Here is a 26,543-nt window from a genome sequence, read left to right as displayed (position 1 = left end):
ATTTCTGAGTTCGAGGCCAGCCTGGTCTACAGAGTGAGTTCCAGGACAGCCAGGGCTACACAGAGAAACCCTGTCTCGAAAAACCAAAAAAAAAAAAAGAGACAGAGGACAGGAGCTGGAGAGATGGCTCAGTGGTTAAGAGCACTGACTGCTTTTCCAGAGGTGTTGAGTTCACTTCCCAGCAACCACAGGGTGGCTCACAGCCATCTGTAATGGGATCTGATGCCTTCTTCTAGTGTGTCTGAAGACAGCAATGATGTACTTGGGAGGCCAAATTGTTTAAGTTCAGACTCCATTATAGAGAACCTGAGTTAAGTTTGAACTCAGGTAAACAGGCTGGTACCTAGCACTAGTTTCCAAGTTGCCGCACCCCCCCCCCAAACAAAATCCAAGCCTAGCTCCAGTCTCTAGACTAATCCCTGACAAGATCAGTGTCTTCAAGTTATTCCCCGAACAAACCTACACCCCCAGGTTACAAGCCCACCCCCTGCCTAACTACCACCGATGCAGATGTTGACAGGAATTTAAATTTATGATATGATACCAGCACCAGCCAATTATGTGAAAGGTCACAGTAGCTTTCCAATTAGATGCTTGCACCCTGCCCCCCACTTGCTGCTTACTATAAAGCCTTGCCCTGATAGATATTTGGGGTTCCCCTCCTGCATGAAGGTGGGTAGAGCGACTTCAAATAGAATGAAGACCCTACTGTGAGATGCATCTGATCAGCTCTTGTCTGTGTTTTTGATAATCACATTCTCTGGTACTACATTTTGGTGTGTTGGCTGGGAAGTTCCCCATGACACACGGGACTACCAATCTGGAGGGGCAAAACCAGTCTAGGTATTTGTGTTTTTATGTTTGTAACACCATGTTAAACTTCCTGCTTTTTGCCTGTCTGAGAGCTGAATTTGTCTGAGCTTTCTGTGAAATCTGCCCGAAAGAACAGAACAAGCTTGTGTAAAGTTAGATGTGGAACTCTTCCAGTCATACTGAGATGACTTATTTTACAGAACCTGGTGGCTTGTGGTGCCATGGTAATTCTTCTAGGTTTGAGCCCTGCTAAGGAATCTGAGCATCAGAAGCTTCCTATGAAGTCTGAGCAAGTGAGTATTTGCGAAGTGGCTCAAAAGCTCGTGATTTGTATGGCTGCTAATTTGTCTAAATGTTAGAAGTTTTCTGTGAGATCTACAGAGTGGAATGAAAACTTTTGTAAAGATAAATGACTTATGCTGCCATGGTAATTTTTACAGGTCTCAGTAAACATCTGTGCAGTACTGTGAGTTGCCATGTGTGTGAGCACCACCTTCTGGTTGGTTCTTGTTCTGCAGGCTGTATATTTTTCTGGTCTTGATTGGTTTTTGTTTCTGGTTGTGCCTTTCTCTGTTTGCTGATTCCAAATGGTGCCACATCTTTCTGGGAACAAGGCCTTTCCGTGGCTAGTTTGTGTTTACGACAAATGTATCTGGAAGCAGTGGCTATGGTGGAGTCAGAAGATCTCCCAAGCCTCAATTTGGGTGGGCATGGGCTCAAGGAACTGAGATGTTCACCTATCTGGGAACAAGGCCTTGATTTTATACCTGTGACTGCAGTTAAGAATAGATGTCTCCGGGAGGCAGAGGCAGGCGGATTTCTGAGTTCGAGGCCAGCCTGGTCCACAAAGTGAGTTCCAGGACAGCCAGGGCTACACAGAGAAACCCTGTCTCGAAAAAACCAAAAGAGAGAGAGAGAAAGAGAGAGAGAGAGAGAGAGAGAGAGAGAGAGAGAGAGAGAGAGAGAGAGAATAGATGTATCAGGAGCTGGTGAGATGGCTCAGCTGGCAAGAGCACACGACTGCTCTTCCAAAGGTCCCGAGTTCAAATCCCAGCAACCACATGGTGGCTCACAACCATCCACAATGAGATCTGACTCCCTCTTCTGGAGTGTCTGAAGACAGCTACAGTGTACTTACATATAATAAATAAATAAATCTTTAAAAAAAAAAAAAAGAATAGATGTATCAGTGGTGGCTCACAACCATGACATAACAAGATCTGATGCCCCCTTCTGGAGTGTCTGAAGACAGCTACAGTGTACTTACATAAATAAATAAATAAATCATTAAAAAAAAAAGAATAGATGTATCAGGGAACTATGGCTAAGGTGGGGCCAGGAGACATCCTGAGTCTCAGTTTGGGGTGGGCATGGACTCCAGGACACCCACCAATCTGGTTCTTTTCTTGTGTGTGTATGCTCCACTTTCTGGTTGTTTCTTGTTTCTGCCTAATAGATCTTTTTCATGAGTGCCACTTTCTGCTTGTTTCTCCCTTTTTTCCTCATTTGTTGTGTTTTGTGTGTTGTACTTGTGTTTATCATTACAAGATGGCATTGAGGGGCAGGTAAGAGCACTGACTGCTCTTCCAAGGGTCCTGAATTCGAATCCCAGCAACCACGTGGTGGCTCACAACCACCAGTAATGAGATCTGATGCCCTCTTCTGGTGTGTCTGAAGTCAGCTACAGTGTACTCACATATAATAATAAATAAATCTTTAAAAAAAAAAAAACCAAGATGGCATTGAAGAAGTGACTTTGACTAGAAGACTGTGATGAAATAAGTGACTTGGACTTTGATGGGTTTCCTTCACCACAGAAGAGACCAGAAAGCTTGTTCCTGGACCCATAGGGGAACACATCAGTAACCAAGCAGCAACTGATGCTTGCTTCCTCCTAACTCTCCCAGATTGGGATTTTAACATCATTGAAGGTAAGAGGAGGCTATTGGTCTACCATCAGACTCTGCTGTCAGGTCTCAAGGTGGTTGCAAGATGGCCCACAAATTAGGCAGAGAGAAAATGAAAGCACTGCAGCATTTTTAAAGAGACAGTCATGGAGACATTTTAACAATACACTCCCATGGATGATCTAGCTTTTTTTTTTTTAATCAGGCAGCACCAGATATTAAGAAAAAGCTCCAGAGGGTTGAGAAGTTAGGAAAGGAGTCAAAGGAACTTAGTCATAGTGTCAGAGAGTATTTTTTAAAAAAAGAGAGTCTGCAGAGGAAAAGCAGATGAGAGGAGAGAAGCAATAGACTCAAGACCTGGCAAAGATCCTGTTGTCAGTCATGGACAAACTAGAAGACTGTAGGAGATGCCTAAAACAGACAACTTCAGAAGAAGGAGATAAGGGAGGCACTGAGATCAAAATTGCCCCATCCCCAACCCCAGGGTAACCCTAAGAGTAAAAGGGAAACCCACCAACTTTTTTGTTGATTATTAATAAAGTTCAATATTCTGTCTTGCTAAAACTTGAAGATCAAGTCTCTTCATCATTTTATAAATGACTTCCCAGTGGCAACAGAAAGAAAACAAAAACTCAGGACATCTTAGAGGCCCTCAAAAAATTGGACTATTGAGTCTTCACAAAGAAGGCCTTACTCTGTCAATTACAGGTGATCTCCCTAGACCTAGGAAATGCATACCCAGACTTGGGGCCCTGGAATCAGCAAATGGCCAATCTGACACCAACTGCAAGGAGTTGCCCCCAACCCCCATTTTGCAGCCTTCTGGTTAAAGATGACACCAGAATGACTCCTTACCAGCCTCTCTCCTTGAATGCCCCAGGATAACTTTTCAGCTGCCCTGTTGCCTGACCCTGAGCTCGATCAATGGGCCACTGCATGACTGCTGAGATGGATGCAGAGGTAACATGGTTCACCAATGGCAACAGCCTAATTCAGGATGGACAGAGTATGCTGGGGCAGCGATGGCCTCAGACACCAAGATCATATGGGCAGAGCCAGTCCTGGCAGGAATGTCAGGCCAGAAAACTGAACTGGCAGCTCTGACCAAGGCAATAGAGTTGAGAAAAGACAAGAGACATGCATGGTTGGTGTCTTTGCTACGGCTCACATCTGGGGTACTTTTTATAGGGAAAGAGTACTCCTGAAGGCAGAAGGAAGAACTAAACTCCATCCCAAAGAGCAACAAGACAGCCCAGTGGGTAGCTCTAGAAAATTGGGCCCCTCATGTCCTTGACTCCACTAGATCCAGGAGATCCCACACTCTCTGACCAGACAGAAGATGGGATCTGGGCCAAAAGCCTGCCCATGTCTCAGTGTCATAAGAGATGATGACTACAAACTAATTGTACTAGAGAAAATGGGTATAAGCATACTGAAAAATGTGGGGCATTGGGCTATGCACAGACAGGCTGGTCTCCAGTCGATCTGAGATGCTGAACCCAGGGACCTGGTGGTTGTAATTTACCTACATGGGATGGAAGGAGTTCTCCTGTAACTCTGGCTCCTGTCTAAGTTACTGCCCCCCACAGCCCCTACAAGAGAAGCATGGCTAGAAGTCATGTAGGCAATGTTCCAAGCTTCAGACATACAGGCTAAACTCCTCCCCAGTTACCTAGCAACAGAAAAGATAGCAGCTCACTTTAAAAGGGGCTGTTTGGCCCCTCCTTGCTCTCACTCCTTTGTTCCCTTACCTTTCACTTCTCTCACTCCTCTCTCCTCTCTGTCTTCTCCTCTCTCTCCCTCTCACTCCTCTCACTCCTCACTCTCTTTCTCTTTCTCTCTAGCCTTCCACCCCTCCTCTCTTTCCCCCTGCCTTCTACAATAAAGCTCTAAAACCATAGACAGTCTCTGCTCATCAAGGCCTGCTGTGCTTGAAGGATGGGATAGGCTTTCTCCTAATGAGCCATTTCTAATCTCCAGATAGAAGGCCTTCCTGTGCTCCAGTCAAGATCTGCTGTGCTCACTCTCGAAGGTGTGGGAACCTCTCTTCCCNCTTCTCTCTCTCCCATAACCCCGGGGCTACAGGGTGTGGCCTCAGTGTCTCCAGGTTGGGCTGCCCCTTGTTCACCCCCCATGAGTGGGTCAGAGGCTTGGATGCCCACCCTGGGCTGAGTGGAAAGCCCTCCCACGTCTGCCTGTCCAGAGCATAGGTGGAACTCTGGCAGGGCGTGGGTCCTCCCTTCCCCCTCCTTTCCCTAGGCCTCCTTTTAATTCCCACAGAAAAAGATGCATTGTTCGTCACACATGGGTCTCCAAAGAATTCAGAACTTAGTCCACCATTCCACATCACAATTAGAGATCCCAACTCAAAAATAGCTGAAATTGCTAAAAAAAAAAACAAAAACAAAAACAACAACAACCATAAAGCCTGTCAATTGACCAATGCAGTCGCCAAGAAAAAGAACACAAGTAGTCAATACTGAAGCACCAAGCCAGGAGTCCATCAGGAAATGGACTAATGAACTTCACAAAAATAAAGCCAAGAAAATTTGGATACAAATATTTGCTAGTATTATAGATACCTTTTCAAGATGGGCTGAGACTTTCCCAACTAAGCACAAGACTGTGCAGATAGCAACGAAGAAACTATTAAAAGAAAGAAATTCTTCCAAGGTTTTATTTCTCTAAGCTTATAGGCTCAGACAATGGACCTGCATTTGTGTCCCAGGTAAGTTAGAGATTAGCTAATATTCTAGAGACTGATTGGAAACTCCCTTGTGCTTACAGACCCCTGAGTTCAGCACAGGTAGAGAAGATAAATACAATCCTAAAAGAGACCTTAACAAAATCCTTTATAGAGTTCAAAACTCCCCACCCAGATGGGACTCACCCCTTTTGAAGTTATGTTTTGTTCACCTGCTGACAGAAGCTGTTATGTGATCTCGAGGGTGTCCGGTGGGTGCACAAACATGTTTAGTATAAGCATTGTGCTTTCCATAACGCAGGCCCACCTGTGGAGCTCCACCAACTTGAGCCTGGAGACACAGGCTGGGGTCACTAGAGCGTCACTGAAAGGTCCCTGTGCTACAGAGTTGCAGTGTGGATCCTCCGAACATCCGTTTGCTATTGAAGAAGACCCTGGCCAGCAGGAGGAGAATTCAGCCTCAAGGCTCCCTCCTGTCTCCCACTGATGTCCCTACCCATGCCCCAGGGGCACCACAAAGTCACCCTGTGACTGTTTTCATGAAGCCTCAGGAAGTCCCATGATTGGGCCTTCTAGTCACAGAGAAAGGGGTAGGGGGAATGAAATGCCAATGCTTTTAAGTTCAGATTCCATTTTAGAGAACCTGATCTAAGTTTGAACTCAGGTAGACTAACAGGCCAGTATCTAGCATTAGTTTCCAAGTTGCCCCCCAACAAAACCAAAGCCTAGTTCCAGACTCTAGGCTAATCCCCAACAAGACCAGAGTCTCCAGGTTACACCCTCAACAAGACCAGCATCTCCAGGTTATTCCCCCAACAAACCTGCACCCCCAGGTTACAAGCCCACCCCCTGCCTAACGACCACCAATGTGGAGGGAGCAGAAATTAAGTTTATGATTTGACTCCCAGGACCAGCCAGTTATGTTAAAGGCCACAGCAGCTTTCCAATTAGATGTCTGTTGCTTACTATAAAGCCTTGCCCTGATAGATTCAGGGTGAGCTGGGGGGACTCACGCTAGGTGGAATAGAATAAAGACCCTGATGTGAGTTGCATCAGCTTGGCTCCTGTATTGGAGGGGAATCACTAACATTTCCCTGGCACTACATACTCACATATACAAAATAAATATATCAAGAGAGAGAGAGAGAGAGAGAGAGAGAGAGAGAGAGAGAGAGAGAGAGAGAGAGAGAAGATAGCAGTGGCTCAAAAGCTCAGAACATAGAAGCTGCATTTCTTTTCTCTTCAATCCACCCCTACCTGAGAGTGGAAGAATCCAAATCCCCTGCAATGTCCTGAGTCAAACACCAGAGGGAAGCAAAGAACACACCAAAGAAATTGGAACCTAGTAAACTTTTAAACGCGTGAAAGGGGTTTTAAGTGAAATTGATAATTTTAAAGAAAAATAGACACATAAAGATGAAAAACACAATAAAGAGCTTTGGGCTTTAGGTAGCACCACTTTAAACATTTTAAGGAAGATGGAAGTAATGAATAAAATTGGCACATTGCTGATTAAAATTATTGCATTATTAAGCTTCATGGGGTGGGGCAGGTGAGATAGGGTTTCTCTGTGTAGCCCTGGCTGTCCTGGAACTCACTCTGTAGACCAGGCTGGCCTCAAACTCAGAAATCTGCCTGCCTCTGCCTCCTGAGTGCTGGGATTAAAGGCGTGCGCCACCACGCCCAGCTTAAGCTTCATTCTTAATAAGCATTTTGGTTTGCTGTGTCTTTTTTTAAAAAACCAAAGGCCTTTGAAAAAATTCACAAATCTTAGAAAAAAATTACAGAAAATGATAAATCAGAGTGAGATTACTCAGATATCTTAAAAAACAGGAAAAAGACAAAGGTGAAATATGAAGAGAAGCATTAGAAGAAAGGATACAGAAATTTATAAATCGCCAGGTATGGTAGTGTATGCCTTTAATCCCAGCACACTGGAGGCAGAGGCAGGTGGATTTCTGAGTTCAAGGCCAGCCTGGTTTACAAAGTGAGTTCTAAGACAGCCAGGGCTATACAGAGAAACCCTGTCTCAAAAAAAGAAAAAGAAAAAAAGAAAAACCAAAGGTTGTTAGGAAAACCAAACCAAACCAGCAGCTTATCTAGCTAGTGTCCCCCAAAGGCCAGCAGATGCTGAGCACCCCGAGAGGACTGTGGATGACCCCCTGGGGACGTGCTGGCCTTGGGAAAGTTTAAGGGAACTTAAAAGTTAAGTATTGCTAATGTTGGAATGTTCTTGCCATACCTAAAAAATCTTGACTTCTTGGGTGATCAAAACTAGAATAAACCCCCAAGTCTCGAAAGATATGGCAAGAACAATATTACAACCTGGGCCATGGCTACAGTGGCTTTTGTGATGGAGGGAAGAGTCTAGGGAAATAGAAGCAGGGATAGTAACATTTCCACAGACCCCTGCTAGGCAAAGGCCAGTACGCTGAGGTTGAGATGCAAGTCATACATGCTTACATGATGAAGAAATCTTGGCATTATGACGAATGGCAGCCTTAAATGCCCAGGACAGATTTGAAGAAAGGAGAAAGACTTACGTCATAGAAGGTACAAAAGAAACATTCACTGACTTTTTACAAAAATTGGCTTCAGCTACAGATATGAAGATACCAGATCCACTAGTAGGAAGGCACTAATCAAATCTTTGGCTTTTGAAAATGCTAATGCTGAATGCAAAGATGTGATCTGACCTTTAAAGACACGATCAGCACCTCTAACTGAATGGATTAGAAATGCAGTCGATGTTAGATGTCACTCACCTGAGATGACCTTAATAGGAGAAGCCATCCCTAAAGGTTTTGAGAAAATCCAAACTCACAAATGTATTTTTTCCATTTATTTATTTATTCATATTACATACCAATCACAGCCACTCCCTCCTCTCAGTCCCACCCCATCCCAAACCCACCCTGGGTATCAATACACCCTGATTCATCAAGTCACTGCAGGACTAGGCGCATCCTTTCTCACTGAGGCAACACAAGGCTGCCCTGTTCCATAACTGTGGGATAGGATCCACAGGCAGGCAGCAGAGCCAAGCGCAGCCCTGACTCCGGTTTGGGGGGGGGGAACCTTCATGAAGATCAAGCTGCACATCTGTTACATTTATATGTGGGAGGGGCTGGCTAGGTACAGCCTGTGCTTGCCCTTTAGTTGGTGGTTCAGTCTCTAGGAGCCCCCAGGGGTCCAGGTTAGTTGACTCAGTTGGTTTTTTCCCCTTCAGTTCCCTCAGTCCTTCCTCCAACTCTTCCACAGGACTCCCTGAGCTCCATCTAGTGTTTGGCTGTGGGTCTTTGCATCTGTTTCTATACATGAAGCAAAAAACCAGAAGGGGCCAAGAAACAGATAAATTGGGAAATGTCTATATATGATCAGAGTTCAAAACTAAATATATCCCAGCACTGGGGAGGCAGAGGCAGGCAGATTTTTGAGTTCGAGGCCAGCCTGGTCTACAAAGTGAGTTCCAGGACAGTCAGAGCTACACAGAGAAACCCTGTCTCGAAAAATCAAAAAAAAAAAAAACTGAATATATTTATAAATAATTGAAGGAATGGTAGACACCAAAGCTGATGCAAATTTAACTTCTCCAAAATCTTGGCCCTCAGATTGCCCTCTTAAAGAGGTAGATATCAATTTCAAGGAGTTGAAACTTTATCCCAGGTAAAACAAACTATCAGGTGGCTTAAACATATAGGGCCAAAAAGTCAAACAGGAAGATTAGGTTATATGTGCTTGAGAGAGCCATAAACGTATGGAGAAGAGATCTGTTACAACAATGGAAACACAGATTAGCCTCCCTCCAACTTCAGGGGCAAGGATTAAAATAGGTGATGCTCCTGATAATTTTTTTTTAATGTTATCAAAGACAGTTACAGACTCTCCAGGCCGTCCATAAACACGGTTGTTAATGGACTGGCTCTTCAGGTTTAAGTGGGGGAGTCACTGCTGATAAAACATCAACGGCCTGACCACTAAGGTGAATTGACTGACCAGCCTGTTTGGACCAAACAATGGTCTATGACAAAGGAAAAATTACAGGCACTAGAACAGCTGGTCTAAGACCAGCTGGGGACTCAACACGTAGAAGAGTCCACTAGCCCGGGGAACTCTCCTGTACTTGTCATTAATAAGAAATCTGGCAAATGGAGGATGTTGACAGATCTGAGAGCAATAAATAAAGTCATTCAGCCACTGGGTTCTTTACAGCCTGGAATCCCATTGTCATACTCATTACCTAAGGAATTGCCTATCATAGTGATTAATCTAAAGAGATACTTTTTCACAATTCCTTTACAAGAACAAGATAGAGAAAAGTTTGCCTTCTCCCCCACACTTAACAACTCTATGCCAACTGAAAGGTACCTTGTGGCAATCCTGCCATAGGGAATGTTGAATAGTCTTACCTTATGCCAATATTTTGTACAACACCATTGAAAATAATTCATAAGCAATTTCTTTGATCCATAATTTATCATTATATGAATGATAGTTGGGTGTGGTGGCGCACGCCTTTAATCCCAGCACTTGGGAAGCAGAGGCAGGCAGATTTCTGAGTTCGAGGCTAGCCTGGTCTACAAAGTGAGTTCCAGGACAGCCTGGGCTATACAGAGAAACCCTGTCTTGAAAAAAAGAAAAAAAAACAAGAAAAAAAATTATATGAATGATATTTTGCTGACTGATTCAAATGGATTTACCTTAGAAAGAATGTTTAATGAAGCAAAAACAATTTTGCGCCGGGCGTGGTGGCGCACGCCTTTAATCCCAGTACTCGGGAGGCAGAGGCAGAGGCAGGCGGATTTCTGAGTTTGAGGCCAGCCTGGTCTACAGAGTGAGTTCCAGGGCAGCCAAGGCTACACAGAGAAACCCTGTCTCGAAAAACCAAAAAAAAAAAAAAAAAAAAAAAAAAGAATTTTGCCTTTTGGCGTTTACAAATTGCTCCTGAAAAAATACAAGGAGGAGATTCTCTTAATTATCTAGGATATGAGTCATGTTATACATGTGTTCTACAGGAAATTAGACCACAAAAGGGACAAATCAGGAAAGATCAATTAAGAACTCTTCAAAATTGCCAGGAGATATTAACTGGCTACAGCCTGCAGTTGATTTGCCTATTCAAGAGCTAACTCTTTTGTTTAACATCTTTCAAGGTGACAAAAACTTAAATAGTCCAAGAAGATTATCAGCAGAAGTTGAAAAGAAATTGACTCTGGTAGAAAAAAAAAAACTATAAGATGCACATATAAATCATAAAGATCCACAAATGGCCTGTATTTTAGTTATTTCGCCACAAATTTATGGGGACATGGGTTGTTGCTGCAATGAGAAACACAGATTAACATTCCTCCAACCTCAGAAACAAACGATAAAATAAAGAATGCTTCTAAAAAAAAAAAAAGTAAAAGGTATTATCAAGCCTTCCGGCCTTGATAATTCCTTGTGAATAGCCTTGACAATCCCAAGGGCTGGTGGACTCCTCTGTGAGTTGAGCCTAGTCACAGACTGTCCAGGTTGTCCACAAGCAGGACACAATGGGCAGTCTTTAGAAGTTACTAACTGCCCTACTTTTAAAATGGTTAACTGACAAACCTGTTGGACATTCATTGGCTTTTCTTCTTTCTTCTTCTTCTTCTTCTTCTTCTTCTTCTTCTTCTTCTTCTTCTTCTTCTTCTTCTTCTTCTTCTTCTTCTTCTTCTTCTTCTTCTTCTTCTTCTNTCCTCCTCCTCCCCCTCCTCCTCCTCCTCCTTCGATTTATTTATTTATTTATTATATGTAAGTACACTGTAGCTGTCTTAAGACACTTCAGAAGAGGGCGTCAGATTTTGTTGGGAATGGTTGTGAGTCACCATGTGGTTGCTAGGATTTGAACTCGGGACCTTCCGAAGAGCAGTCAGTGCTGTATTTTTTTATTTTATTTTTTATTTTTTTGAGACAGAGTTTCTCTGTGTAGCTCTGGCTGTCTTGGAGCTGATTGGCACAAGGGTATACACACACACACACACATTCAATTAAATGCTAGTGAATAGTAATTGGGCATGGTCATTCTTATCTGAAATCTCAGGAAGGGAGGATGGGGCAGAATAACCATGGGTTTGAGGCCCATCTGGGGTGAGGCATCAAACACACACACAGAACAGAGAAGTATACCATGGAGATCTATACCGGCTTCTCTTTATTCATCCATTAATGGTCAATTGAACTTTTTTGGTGCTTGTGAATGTTACCAATATATTCACTGTTCTGTGTGGAAAATCAGTTCTCTTGGTACCATTTACTGAAGACTGCCTTTTTTTTTCATCATGTTCTGGCTCCTTTGTCAAAAGTCAATTGATTCCAGGGGCCAGAAGATGGCTCAGCAGTTAAGGGCACTGGCTGCTCTTGAAGACCTAGGTTCAGTCCCCAGCACCCACATGGCAGCTCACAACCATCTGTAACTCCAGTCCCTGGGGATCTGATATGCCTTCCTCTGGCCTCCATAGGCACCAAGCATACATATAACAGCCAAGCACTCATACACATTTGCTGGGCAGAGGTGGTGTATACCTTTCATTCTAGCACTCAGGAGGCAGGTGGATCTCTGTGAGTTCGAGGCCAGCCTGGTCCTCAGAGCAAGTTCCAGGATATCCAGGGCTATACAGAGAAATCCTGTTTAAAAAAATAAAGATACCTAAACAAACAAAAAACCTTTAAACAGATGAATTGCGAGATTTATACCTGTTTCTGGGCTTCCTGTTCTGTTGGTCGATGGCAAGTGGTCCCTCTCGCCAGCATCGTGTTATAATTACCATAAGCTAGGATTTTAAAGTCAAGTGGCCCCCAGCTTTGTCCTGTTTGCTCAGAATTATTTTGGGTACCTGGGATCTTTTATGGTTCCCTAACCCATTTTCAGATTTTTTTCTTTTTCTGTGAGTTGTCTGTGTGCATGTGTGTGTACGTCTGTCAGAGTTCTGACCCATAGTCTCAAACAGGCTAAGCAAATACTCTGTCACTGAGCTACACCCCAATGTCATAGAAGCTTTGTTTCAGGCAAGGCCTCATTAGGCAGTCCCAGGAAGACTGGAACTCACTACACAGAGCTGGCTGGTCTCCAGTTTACCAGGATCTGTCCTCTGTGGAGCACAGGATCATAGCATGTGCCAGCACCCTTGGCCACAGTGGCATTTGGATAGGGACTACATTCACTCCTGTGATGTCTCTGTCCTGGGGACCCAGAGCATCCTCTTGTTCCTCTGCTCTTCCTTCAGTGTCTCCCAAGCACTTACCATGTTCAACATTCCTGCGACTGTGGTTCTGGCTCAGTGATAACAAACAGTGCTTGCTCCATGTGTGTTTGAGCCTGGGCTCTATGACCAGCACAAAATCCCTGAACACTTTAATTTCTTTTAGGTATTGCAAGTGGCATTTATTATCTTCAGAGTTTACAGTTGGCATGTAGAAATACTTGTGGTTTTAGCAGTGTGCTTGGTACACACCTTTAACCCCAGCACTCAGGAGGCAGAGGCCCTGGACTCAGAAGCTGAACAGGATGAACAAGAGTTTGAGACTAGCCTGAACTACAAAGCAAAACTAAATAAAATATAGTACTAAGTGACCCAAGGAACAACGAGCTGCTGGACATGCGTGAGCCAGCTCAGTGGATAAAGTACCCAACAGCAGCCCTGGGTTTGCTGGGAACCTCATGATAGCAAGAGGGAACTGATGCCAGCAAGACTCCCTCACCCACAGGCTGCACACAAATAAATATAATGTAAAAAGATTAATAATAATGTTGTGTGCACAGGCACAGCCCCGCCTTCCTAAGCCCGTTTCTGGCTGGCCGGCAGCTGAACTGCAAGTCTCTTGGCAAGCATTTCCTGGTCTATGTCTTAGAACATTATAAGGGACTTTGACTCTGTCCTTGCTCCAATTTTTTTCTCCCCTCCAAAGTCTTAAGTCCAACCACCACAGCACCCACACACATGGTAAAGAGCACAGAGTTTATTAAAGACAAATCCATCAACAGCACTGGCCCGCTGGGCTCCTGGGAGCTGCTCCCAAGTGAGCTGCAGGCGCTCAGGCTCTGGCTCCCCCTTAAGAATCAAGGGCAGATCCTTCCCTCAGGCAGCACCCATCTGTGGAGCCACCGTACCCAAGACAAAGTCTTCATGTCCTTGGCCTTCATCTCAAGGACCAAGTGGTGGGCACAGGATGCAGGTCTTCCAAACAAATCAGATGCAGTGATTCCAGTAGCATGGTCCCAGGAGAGAGGGCGGGGGGGGGGGAAGGCAGGCAAGTGGGGATTTGCTGTGTCCAGGGCCGAGCTATTAGCTACCAAGTCCTAGGTCTGGGGGGCAGTCAGGATGGTGGGAGTGTATATGGTCTCCCTTATACTCAGCTCCAGGGTAAAGCTGGTAGCCCTCTCAGGCAGGACCGGGGAGAGGATGTCAGGGTTAACCTTGGGAAACAAGACAATCCATACCTCCAACTCCATTAGCATCCCGGCCACTCCTCCCCACCCACAGTCCCAGGTCACTTGCCAGTCTGCAATAAATAGCTAGCCTGTGGTCCAAATAAATAGTAAAATACCTCCCAGGGGTTGTGTATTGGGAGAGAAGGCAGTAAAAAGGCAGGTCGAGTCCCAGCAGCACTCAACCCAACGTGGCTAAAGCAATGGCCTGGGAAGGAGGGAGCCCTGCACACTGCTCTTGGGAAGGCTTCAGGTGGCAGCTGTTGGAGCCTTGCTCCTGCTGGCCAGTCTCTGGAGAAGGTGAGACCCCTTGCTGACAAGCTGCCTTCAGGACTCAAGCCACGTGACCTCCATATGAGAGATGGAAGAAACATGGTCAGAAAAGTCTACTTGCTGAACAGGGTTCAGGTAACCCAGCCCCAAAGCACATGACCAGAAAGGCCAGCACCTCCACAGCCTTCGCTGCCTCCCCGCTCCGCCTCCCATGGGGGCAGAAGGCAGAGGTAGCCCTCTGGTACTGTGAGGCTCCGGGCCTTCCAGTTTAGTCACCTTGGACCCAGAGAAGCATTCTTTGGTCCCTTGCTCTTGATGAGACCTGCACACACCAGGTGGGAACATGGACATCAAGGAGATGACAGCACTACTGAAATTTCACCTCCCAGGCACACAGCAGCCAGGGTGTCTTAATCTCGGATTGAAGACTCTCCCCATCCTCCCTTTATCCATTCTTGAGTAGAAAATGGGTGAGAGGCTCAAAGCGTCACAGGCTTCCATTGTCATCAGCACTTGGCTTGCTGGAGCAGGTACTGGGGATTCCTGGAGGCCTCAGGCTGGGGATGGGAACAGGATGCCAATAAAGTTGGCCTCCAGGGCTCTCACTAAACTACACTCATTCTGAATGCTGGCCTCGGGGAGCAGAGGGGAGGACAGAGGGAAGAGAGCCAGGGCAAAGAGGACAGACGAAGGAAGGAGCCACACACGCCTCTGGCAAAGGAAGAAAGGGACAGGCAGAGGTAGACACAGAGGGGAAGCAGGGCCTTAGAGGGTTCCCACACACCCTCACCCCACTGCCAGGGCATGTGTGAACATACATACACACACACACACACACACACACACACACACACACACACACACACACACAAAGCAGAGACCTGGGAGACAGCCCTACCGGCCACGAGCAAACACACCTGACAGAGACAAACAGTGACCCTAGACGTGGCAGTCACTCAGCTCTTCTGGGGCGCCTCCCCAGGCGCCCTGAGCACCAACACTCACAAGCTGTTTCAGGCCCATGAGCTAACTGCCTCCCCTGACCAGGACTCAGGGAAGAAGAAAGCACAAGGGAGAGGAGCTACTGGGCAGAGGTATGGCAGGACCCATCAGTCTCCTAGGCCCCCAATGACCCCAGCGCCGGGAAGCCAGTTCAGGAGCTCCGGCCCTGCTGAGCAGTCTGGGTGGAGGGTCCCAGGGTTGAGGTGCAGGGAGTGTGGCAGGGCTGAGCACTGGGAAGGAGCGCAGCGCAGTGTGCTCCAGGAGCACCCTGGACCATGGAAACCAGGCTGGAAGACCTGCAGCTGGCTGGGACTGCAGCTTCCCTTCAGGCTGGCTCTCTCACAGGCTCCTTTGTGTCCCCAAAACAAGGGTGCGGAGCGAGTGCAGTGGCTGCTCTTCCAATGCTGGGCCCCTGCTACCAGGTTACTTCGAGTCCTGGAGTTCCTTGGCTTTCTGTAGGATCTGGCAGACGTCTGTGATGGGGTAGTCCTGGAGAGCAGAAAGCCACGTCATGCTCCGGGAGGTCACGTTCCTGGAACACCCACTTTGCTCCACTTGCCACACCTGCCACCTTCCCAGAGACCCGTTACCATGGAATGGCACCAGGGGCAGGGACCATGGTGTACCAGATACCCAGAGTAGCCTGCTCCAAACACTGCGAGTCACTAAGGTTCTGCCTCCCAAGGTCCAAAGGGTCTCACAGCCTGTTTTAGAACCAGGGCACCCAAAGGCCTTAGCCCTCACGTCTGACACAGAAGCTGGAGCCACACTGATGAACAGCACGGTGATAGCTCAGACAATGTAGCCCTTAGTTTTCTAGCCACCTCAGGAGGCCCAAAGAGAGACACTGTGGTTATGCCCGCCTTACAGACCTAGCTAGTGAGTTGTTGGAGAAGCAGTGAAAACTAGAGACAAGCCACTTGGCTCAAGTCACATGAGAAGCAGAGCAGAACAGATATGGACGTCAGGCTAGCTGTCAGACCCCTAACACATACCTCTCTTCTGTACACTACACTCAAGGTCTGTGAGGACCAGGACTCAACTCAGGTCCAAACCGGATGTGCTGCAGGAGTCTGGACCCTGAATGCACAGTATGTGTTCCTCTTTCTGGCCCTAGCCTGCCAGTGTCTGAGACTGGCCTCACCCCACCAACCAGTACCTGCAGAAGTCGCATGTTGACAGTGAAGTCCCCCTCCAGCAACTGCTCCCGGATCAGTCTGCAGGGAAACAAGGAGCCACAGTGCCCACAGGCCTGGGTGTACTCTAGCTGTGGAGGCTGGCCCCTGCTCACCACTCAGGACTGGGCACTCCCCCCCCCCTCCCAGCTTCTCTTAAGGAAGGGCCGAGCATGGCCCCACTCACATGAGCATAGCACAGCAGACCAGGAGGAGGAAATCGAATCGGTTGCCATCAGCAAAGAGGGAGTCCCAGATACGGATGACATCAGGCAGCAAGAACTCCTGGGACAGCAGCAGTGTCAGCCACCGGAAGGCAAAGAACTGAGGCTTGATACTCTGCTCTTGCTGGGGGACAGAGGGGGTGTGTCAGGGAGTGCACATCAGCTGTTTAAAGAAGACACAGCCTAGGAGCAAGCCCTGTTCAGGGCCCTCAAAGGGGCCGTACAGAGCCTGGGTCCACTAACAGGGCAATTCCAGCCAATGTTGCTATTTATTCAAGGCACACTAAAACTCCTTAATCGATTTGGAAATGATGTCAACTCATGCATCTCCTCCCCTTGGTTCTGTGGACCAGCATGAAGGCCAGTACCAGGCACTGTACCTGTGCTCAGCTCACGTAACCACAGAACAACCCTATAGAGGAGGGATCCGCAAGAGAGCAGTACCCTGCGCGCCACACGGGGTGGTGACAAAGTATACACTACACAGTAAAAAACAGAATTCTGTGTTTGCTTAAAAAATGTAAGCTGCTGAGCAGTGGTGACGCACGCCTTTAATCCCAGCACTCGGGAGACAGAGACAGGCTGATTTCTGAGTTCGAGGCCAGCCTGGTCTACAAAGTGAGTTCCAGGACAGCCAGGGCTACACAGAGAAACGCTGTCTCAAAAAACCAAAAACCAAAACCAACCAAACAAACAAACAAAAAAAGCAAGCTTCGGGCTGGTGAGATGGCTCAGTGGGTAAGAGCACCCGACTACTCTTCCGAAGGTCCTGAGTTCAAATCCCAGCAACCACATGGTGGCTCACAACCATCCGTAAGGAGACCTGGCGCCTTCTTCTGGAGTAAGACATATAATAATTTATGTACTTACATATAATAAATAAATCTTTTTTTTAAAAAAAAGCAAGCTTCAGCTGGGTGGCGGCGGCGCACCCTCTCAGTCCCAGTGCCCAGACAGCAGAGGCCACCAGACCTCTGCGATATCTCTGAATGTGCTGGGCCTGGCTTTACCTTTACCTGCTCAGCCATCTTGCTGGCAACACTCTTCTTTTTTTTCTTTTTCCATGGCAAGGTTTCTCTGTGTAGCCCTGGCTGTCCTGGAACTTGCTCTGTAGACCAGGCTGGCCTTGAACTCAGAGATCCGCCTGCTCCTACCTCCCAAGTGCTGGATTTGTTTTTTGAGACAAGCCTGTAAGTACCATTGTTAACTTCACACTCGCAGCCTATTTACTGTCTTCTCTGCTCAGCTGCCAGGCCTCCCAGGCCCCCCAGACCCCCAAGGCCTGCCTCAGCACTTGGGTCAGTGCTCCCTGGAGCTGGGCCAGCCCAACGTTGCTCAACTACAGCCATTTCCCGCCCCCACATTCAATCAGAACTACTGTGCTTGGCCTGTGTGTCCTGTCCATGTGTCAGGTCCTCACCAGCTTCAGGTAGAGCTCTACATCCTTATCCTTCAAGGTGGAGTACACCTTTTCCATCTTGTAGGTGATGCCGCACTGGGAGTCGTCCAGGCTCTTGATGAAGTTGTCCCGGATCTCGGCCATGAGGTTGGTGAAGCAGAAAAAGGTATCTGCTTCAGCGTGCTCTGGGGTAGACAGCGGGGTGTGAGTGGACAAAGGGACGCGAAGTGGTCTCGAGTCCCGCCTCACCTCTCACCCATAAGACACCTGTCCCACTTATGAATGTCACCAAACTGCCCCTGGAGGCTGGAATGGGTCCCTGGCCTTGGCTCCTGACAACCCCCAACGCCTTCGGCACTTCAGCCTCACCTAGGCACAGGGTCCACTCAGCAGCCTCGAATGCACTGTGCTAATGGATCCCACCTCTCAGTGTATTATTCACTGATAATGTGACTCTACTCTACCACAAGTTACAAGCATCAACAGATCCATAAGAAGCAGAATTCAGAAAGGCAAAGCTGGAAAGGGTCTCAGATGCAATTCAGCCAGCCCCTGCTCTGACACGGGCATAGATGAGGCTTTAGAGCCCCATACAGCCTATTGGTCAGTCTAGCCCCATTTCCTTTCTCTAGGGAGCCAGCAACGGGAGACTCCGGTAGCTAAGAGCTTGTCTACCTTTCCACTCGCTGTTAGGGTCAGTGGCAAAAGTGTAGTAGAGAGGGCCCACGATCTCATTCATGCCCTGCACATAAGCGATGCCAGGGTTGAGCTTGGCATAGATGAACAGGATGCGCTCCACCACCTCCCAGTGGGCTTCGCAGCCATTGGGTAGAACCTCATATTCGTTCAGGGCTGATGGTGCATTGTTCTTGTGCGGGGAGCTCATCTGGAGAGAAGGGAGAGCCTGTTAGCAGGACAAATGTTTCCATTAAGCCCCGCTTGACAACATCCTAGCTTATGGGCAAGACAGGGCAGGAGGAACATGTCAGGCCCAAGGAACAGGCAGGCCAATGGAGCAGGAGATTTCCAGTTACACTAGGCTAAAAGCAGAGGTCACAACAGGCATGATAGAACACAGTTCCTTCTGTCCCAGTACTTGAGAGGCAGAGGCAAGCAGAACTCTGAGAGTCCAAGGCCAGCCAAGGCTATCTTCAAACCAAACCAAACCAACCAAACAACAAAATAGAGGTTATACCAGGTGGTAGTGGTGTCCATCTTTAATCCCAGCACTCAGGAGGCAGAGGCAGGCAGATCTCTGAGTTTGAGACATGCCTGGTCTACAGAGAGAGTTCCAGGACAACCAAGAGGTTGCATAGAAAAACTGTCTTGAAAAACAAAAACAAAATAAACAGAGGTGGGGAAAGGGAGAGAAAGAACTTCCTGTACAGTGAGAAATCCTAATCTAGACTGGTGGTCACACACCAGTGTAACCTATATATACATGCATATATATATATATATGCATGTATATATCTAGCATATCTAGCTATATACATAAGATGTATTTTTTTTTAAACTTCAGTTGTGGGGCTGGAGAGATGACTCAGCGGTTAAGAGCACTGACTGCTCTTCCGAAGGTCCTGAGTTCAAATCCCAGAAACCACATGATGGCTCACAACCACCTGTAATGAGATCTGATGCCCTCTTCTGGTGCATCTCAAGTCAGCTACAATGTACTTATGTATAATAATAAATCTTTGGGCCAGAGCAAGCAGGAACTGAGCAAGCAGAGTTGGACCAGAGCTAGCAGAAGTCCTAAAAAATTTAATTCCCAACAACCACATGAAGGCTCACATCCATCAGTACAGCTACAGTGGACTCATACACATAAAATAAATATATCTTAAAAAAAAACAAAACAAACTTCAGTTGTAAATTATATGCCAAGGAGAATAAAGACTTGGCTGTATGTAGTGGTGCAGACCTGCAAATCCCAGCACCAGGAGGCAGAAGCAGGAGTCTCAGGAGTTCAAAACCAGCCTCAGCTGTACATGAGAGTTCTAGGCCAACCTGGACTATACAAAAACCAGCTGAAAATGAGAGAAGGCCCAAAACCTCAGCTGCTCTGTAGAGTCTCAGAAGCCTCAGGTGATTCTGATGTCTCAGCTGTCCCTGGCCTGTCCCGGCAGTGGCTGCAGAGCTGGGGGACTGCAGGACACACCCCCACAGAGACTGTGAGGCTTAGAACAGAGAATAGGGAGTCCCAGCTACCTCCACACAGGAACGCACCCGCCTCAGGAGCAGACCGCACTCCTCCAACAGTCCTACACACTTCTCAAAGCCGGATTCTTTTTCTTCTCTTTTCTTTTTTTATTTAAACAGGGCTGGGCACAGCCCAAACTGTACTTGAACCTCGTCATACAGCTGAGGGTGACCTGGAGCTGAAACTCCTGCCTCACATTACAGGCTTAGAGCCATGAAACTACTCTGAATATTTCAAGAGGAGAAAACAGAGGCTCACATAGACCTGAGCCTGGACTGGCTAGCTCAGAGCCTTTGGCCAAGCCACTAGAGCAGGCTGTCTCCCAGGAAGGCCCAGTGCTCCCAGCTTTCCAAGAACCTGCTTTCCATGACCTCATTTCCTCCTGCAGTTCCACAGAAACGATCATATCCAGATTACAGAGGAGGAAAAAGCCTGGAGTTCCACAGAAGGCTGACTTAAGCCAGGCTAACACAGGTCTAGAGTCCCAGGGATGAAGCTTGGGTGGATCCTGGATTGTGAGGACAGTTCCAAAGGTAAAACGGGAAGAGCCTGACCCTCATATACCAAGCCACAGCAAAAGAATCAATAGAGCTGGGCCTTCATCCAGCATCCACACAAGACGGACGCACAAGTGAGCCACGGTTCCTTTGCCAAGCCTGCGCTCTGCACAACTGCAGTGGGTCCCAACCCTGCAGCAGGTGCACGGGACCAGGAGTGACGGCACCCATCACCACCCTGAGTAGGGAGCAACTCAGAGAGAAGAAATCTGTGCAGTCCTCCATTCCCTGCTGGGCAGGCTTCAGAGCAGGGCCTTCCCACTCAAGAAAGCCAGTGACATGTGCGAACAAGTCACTGCTACAGGTCCCAGAGCAGTGGTCTACATGTAGAAGTAAGGTCATACACCTCATTTTGCATATCATCTACCACAAGTGGCAGGGTCTCCTAGATCCTGGAGCTCAACAACCTCCAGGGAGGGTACCCAGCATAGCCCCTTCTGTGCGATGTCCCGCTTGAACCCAGCCTGGCCTGTGTGACATCCCTGCCAGGCACGAGGCCACCTGAACCAAACGCTGCTGCCTGCTCACAACATTCCGCAGGCCCACCATCCATCTGGACAAAGACCTGTCTGACCCTCCCTCCCACTGCCAACTCTTCTGGTACTTCCTAGCGCTTTCCCTCACATCTCACTGCTTCTAGCCATAGGGGCCCTCTTTTTTTTTTTTTTTTTTTTCATGATACAAATGATAAATTAAGCTTTTGGTGTGAGATGCTATATCCAGATCCCTTGTACAGTAATAAAGAGATTTTGGGTTTTGTTGTTTGTTTTTTTTTTGTTGTTGTTGGTTTTGGCTTTGGTTTTTCAAGACAGGGTTTCTCTGTGTAGCCCTGGCTGTCCTTGAACTCAGAAATCCTCCTGCCTCTGCCTCCTTAGTGCTGAGATTAAAGGCGTGCGCCACCACTACCTGGCAAGGTTGTTTTTTGAGACGAGGTTTCTCTGGCTGTCCTAGAACTCATTCTGTACATCAGGCTGGTCTGAGATCTGCCTGCCTCTGTCCTCCAAATGTTAGGACTAAAGGCATGGTCTACTACAGCCTAGCATTTTAGTTCTTTATTTTTAGCTTAAAATTTTTTCTTCTCAAAAGAAAAAAAAAAAAGGTGACAAATTATATTTATACAGTAAATAAGTTTCAACAGTCAACACAAATCCCAAACCAGCCACCAGCCCTAGGACCGAGAAGCAGCTGAGTAACTCCCTCCAGGGTGTTCAGGAAGGGCATGGTGGCACGTGTAAAGCACTCGTGGCAGTGGGCCTGCATGGTGGGTAATGGGACGGGACAGGCACTAGATGGCCTGTTCAAAGAGGAGGCTGCCCAGTGACCACTAGGGGCTCAGTCAGAGGGCTTTTGTCTCTGCAGCAGAATCACTAGCCGAGCCCCACTCTGGAACGTTTGGCACTCTCTCGTTTCTGAGGACTTGGCACATGCCTTCCATAACACTTAGGAACCTATTCTGCTCTGTTCTTCCCTTCCTGCTGTCTAGGTCAGCCGCAGCCTCTGAGGCCCACACCTGGATGGACAGCTAGCTATCCCACTGCTGCTCGCACCACACCGGGACGTCCCTCAGAACTGTCTCCACTTTACCTCTAGCAGAAGAGCCTGAGATGAGCAGAGTGTCTAGCCTGCAGCTAGCATGCCCGGTTGGAACAACAACAAAAGGCCTCTGACAGCGACCTTCAGAAAGCACCCAGTGCCCTGTGGCCAGTGCACCAAATGAGACATGAAGGGACAGCCTGTCAGGAAAAGCCCCATGGGCTGGAGAGATGGATGGCTCAGTGGTTAAGAGCACTGGCTGCTTTTCCTGAGGTCCTGAGTTCAATTCCCAGCAAGGACAAGGTAGCTTACAACTATGAACTATGTATAATAAAATCAGATGCCCTCTTCTGGCATGCAGGCAAACAAGCAGATAGAATACTCATAAATAAATAAATCTTAAAAGAAAGGGAGAGGGGGAGAGAGAGAGAGAAGAAACAGGAGGAAGAGGAGGAAGAAGAAGAGGAGGAGGAGAAAAAGACCAGACCTCAGGGAGCTAGTAAGATGGCTCAGCAGTTAAGAGCACTTGTTCTTGTAGAGGACCAGAGTTCGATTCCCAGCGCTCACATCCATCCATGACTCTATTTCCAGGGGATCTAATGCCTTTTTTTGACCTCTACAGGCACCAGACATGTACATGATGCATGCATGCATACACACACACAGGCAAACATTCAAACAGAATAAATAAATCTTAAAAAGAAAACTACTGAAGAAAATATCTAATAAATAAGTCAAAAAAAAAAAAAGAAGAAGAAGAAGAAAACTATCTCAGGTCTCCAACTGGCTCTTACATTTGTGACCCCGCTTCGGTTCCGGGCCACCGTCTGAGACTTCAGTGTTGTTTGCTCCACCCGCTTACGAAGGGTCTCAAACTCATTTTGCGGGTCCAGGATGAGGAGGCAGGGGTACTCAGTGGCTCTTTGGAAGAAAGATATATCTGGGCACAGCCTCCTATTGGAATGGAAAAAATGCTATCACTAGGGTGGAGGTTCCAGCCAGGCAGCCCCAGGTATCCTCAGAAATGGCTGATTTACTTATTTCACAGAGCTGAGGACTAACCTAGGTCCACGCTAGACAAGTGCTCTACCACTAAGCTACCCCTTCCACTGTATGCTTGTTTGTAATTGTAACATCACAGCTGGGTATGGTGGCTCACACATACAATCAAGTACCTGGGAGGCCTAAGGCAGGAGGATTGTCCTGAGTTCAAGGCCAGCTTCATCTACAAAGTGAGCTCCAGACCACACAGCATGAGACTTTGTCTCAAAAAACTAAAGTAATAATATTTTTCCCAAGAGACCCAGTTTTTTAAAAGGCTGTAGAAATGGCATCTGCACGGTCACTTCATATGTGTCTGTGAAGAGGAACACGTGTAAATGTTTTAAGTGTTTCTATGGCACACAGCCAAATTCTCACAGACCACAGACACTTCTCCTTGAGAAAAGCACTGTGGAGTTGAGAATGCCACTTGGTGGCAGAGCACTCGCCTGGCATGCATGGATCTAAGGGTCAAGTCCTGAGTTCAATCCCCAACAAGAGAATCATATATTCCCATGTATCTGTCTCTAGACGCATGCAACGTGCAAGGCCTGCCTGTGGTCATTTATCATAGAATGCCCTCCGCTGGCATGGAGAGATGCATGGAACATTAGGAGGGCGGCTCGGATCTGAAGCATGACAGGGCAGGCATGCATGTGTACTCCTCCGAGCTCCTAGGCCCAGCACACTGCATCCTGGCCCTTGGGAAACCCTGACAACTTACTGCCATCACCAATGAGACAGAACCTGAGCCCCTAATCCCTCCACAAAACTACTACAGGATGAGACTCTTGACCTAAACCTGGCCCACAGCATATTACGGATAGGGCTACTCCAACACCAGTCTGAGCAGAAAGGCAGCAAGCGCCTGTTGACACCCCTCTGGCATCCGGAGGGTATCTAGAAGGGATCTGGACAGAGAAGTGGCACTCAGGAAGCTAAAGGAGAGGATTCCTGGACAGTACCCCAAGCCTCAGGGCACTCCTGCATCAGTTCCCTTAGACTAGAGAGCTCTTTTGCAAAGCCTCCCATTCCCCTCATGATTGGCATCTCCTGCTAAGTCACCTCCTCTAAACCGAGGCCCCTATTCTCTCAGAGCACCAGCTTCTCTTCCCCACAGCACTGGGAACCTTTGCAATCCCATAGGTGTTGCCAGGTTGACTACCTGACTCCTCACAGAAGCCTCCAGCCCTCCTCACATGGGTGCAATTGGCCTGTGCCACCAGGCAGAACTGGGCCTGAGAGAGATTTGTTGAAATGCTGCTGAGTGTGCTCTGCATGACTTCCCTGTCTAAACAAGGAGTGGGTGCCAGAGAGGACTCAGGCAAGCAGCTCAGTGAGGAGAGGGACTGGCTCCCAGGGCCCTTCTTCAAAGGCTGCGGTCCTGTGTTATAGCCAGCATAACATTCCCATATTGCACACACCCTTAACCTGAGCTATGTCACTTCTACTTCCAGATAAATCATGTATGAGAGCCTGGGTCACCTGCACAAAGTCAAATAGTCGAGGGGAGGCTACAACTAAACCAGACAAACAGGTCCCAGCACTGTGGCACAAACCTCACGGAGCCTTCCCCAGAAGCCCCTGGGAGCCTCTTACCGGACATCTTTGTCAATCTGGAGTAGCACCTCGTTGTCCTTAAAATATGTGTTCCACCTGCTGTCAGGGTTTGGGTTCAGGGGCTGTGAAGAGAGGGAGAAGCAGATGCTGTGTCCAAGAACCAGGCAGGGCTGTAGCTCAGGGGCCTCAGACCTGGCTCTGATCTAGAGACAAGCTCAGTCCCCTCAGAGGCAGAGGACACAGCAAGCACAGGCTTCCCAATGCCTCCCAGATACTGTGGAGACACTTTCACACTGCACAGCCAGCCAAGAGCCTTGCAGCCTGCTCTGAGCACATGCTGGGTGGCAGACAGTGCACTTGTAGTGCCCCAGCTACAAGTGTGTCTGTAGCAATCCCTCACTGAGCGCTGTTGAAACATTGACTGAACGAAATGAACACCATCTCATTTTTTACCAGAGCTTTGAGTAGTTCAACTCCAATTTGGGAAGATGGCTCTGAGGCCAGTCCAGCTCCACTTCTTGTCCTGTAAAGTCTACAGGAAGGAGCTCATTATAAGAGGAGACAGGAGTTTCTCCAGGCCTCAGACAGGCACTTCATCCTCATGTCTGCCCAGCTCTTTCTTCAACTATACAATCATAGGACCTTCTTCAAGGACCACAGATGAGAACTGTGTAGCTCGGGCAGAATGATTGCTTACCACCCTTGCGATCCTTTGCTGTCTCCAAGGTCACAAAAAGAGAAACATTTAGCCAGAGGGAAATCCTGGACCTTTTCAAGGGAACGAAGCAGGAAGGCTGCAAGTTTGAAAGCCTGAGCTACATAGCAAGATCCTGTCTCAAAACAAACAAACAAACAAACCCATTTCCAGCCTGCAAGATGGCTTAGTGGTTAAAGATGCCAACTGCACAAGCATAAAGACCTAAGTTCAGTCCCCAAAACCCATGGGGGAAGACAGGACCTGACTCAAAAGTTGTTCTCTCACCTCTATGCATGCACCATGACATGTGCCTTCCCTGGCATCCATACACATACTAACAATTAATTTTTAAAAAACGTTTTCCATTTCAGGGTCACTCTAGGCTATAAATTGAGTTCCAGAGCCAGGTGATAGTGTCAGACACCATTAACCCCAGTACTCAGGGAGACAGAGGCGGGTGGATCTCTGTGGCAACCTCTCTGAGGCCAGTCTGGTCTATAGAGCAAGCTGCAAGACAGCTAGGGCTACACAGAGAAACCCCATCTCAAAAAACAAACAAACAAAACAAAACAAGACAAAAAACCCCATCTCAGGCCAGCACAAATTACACAAGAGTCTGTCTTTAAAAGACTAGAGAGACTAATGAGTCTTTAAAAGCATGTACTGCTTATGTAGTCAGTCGGTCAGGGTTTTTGAGTCAGAGTCTCTGTGTAGCCCAGGTTGTCCTGGAACTCACTCTAGATCACTTGCGACTGCCTGCTGAGTGGAAGAATTAAGGTCGTGCATCACCACATGTAGTGTGGAGCATGCACTACCACTCTTAACAAAGGACCTCAGAGCCCAGCACCACACGGTGGCTTACAACCATCTGTAACTCTAGTTCCAGGGGATATGACACCATCTCCTGATCGAGCATGCATGTAGTGCACATATACACATGTAAGCAAAATGCTCATATACATAAAACAAATGAAAATAGAAATAATTTTTTTTTTTTTTTTTTTTT

At 47.5% G+C, this 26,543-nt stretch overlaps 1 protein-coding gene across 1 annotated transcript in view; it reads right to left on the bottom strand.

Annotated features, from left to right (window-relative positions):
• Positions 1 to 13,389: 13,389 nt before the first annotated feature.
• Tbc1d13 (TBC1 domain family member 13) overlaps positions 13,390 to 26,543 on the bottom strand; it is a 17,251-nt gene continuing 4,097 nt past the window's right edge. The window contains exons 6-12 of the mRNA XM_021193129.1: positions 24,880 to 24,962; positions 23,034 to 23,193; positions 18,622 to 18,832; positions 17,968 to 18,131; positions 16,511 to 16,671; positions 16,308 to 16,365; positions 13,390 to 15,637 (exon numbers count right to left, since the gene is read on the bottom strand). Coding sequence (XP_021048788.1) covers positions 15,572 to 15,637; positions 16,308 to 16,365; positions 16,511 to 16,671; positions 17,968 to 18,131; positions 18,622 to 18,832; positions 23,034 to 23,193; positions 24,880 to 24,962 — 903 coding nt within the window. The 3' untranslated portion in view covers positions 13,390 to 15,571. The remainder of the gene's footprint in view (positions 15,638 to 16,307; positions 16,366 to 16,510; positions 16,672 to 17,967; positions 18,132 to 18,621; positions 18,833 to 23,033; positions 23,194 to 24,879; positions 24,963 to 26,543) is intronic.

This window comes from Mus pahari, chromosome 3 (genome assembly GCF_900095145.1).
Source record: "Mus pahari chromosome 3, PAHARI_EIJ_v1.1, whole genome shotgun sequence".
NCBI lineage: Eukaryota > Metazoa > Chordata > Mammalia > Rodentia > Muridae > Mus > Mus pahari.
Note: the sequence above shows the minus strand (reverse complement) of the source record. Positions and strands in the feature narration are given on the sequence as shown.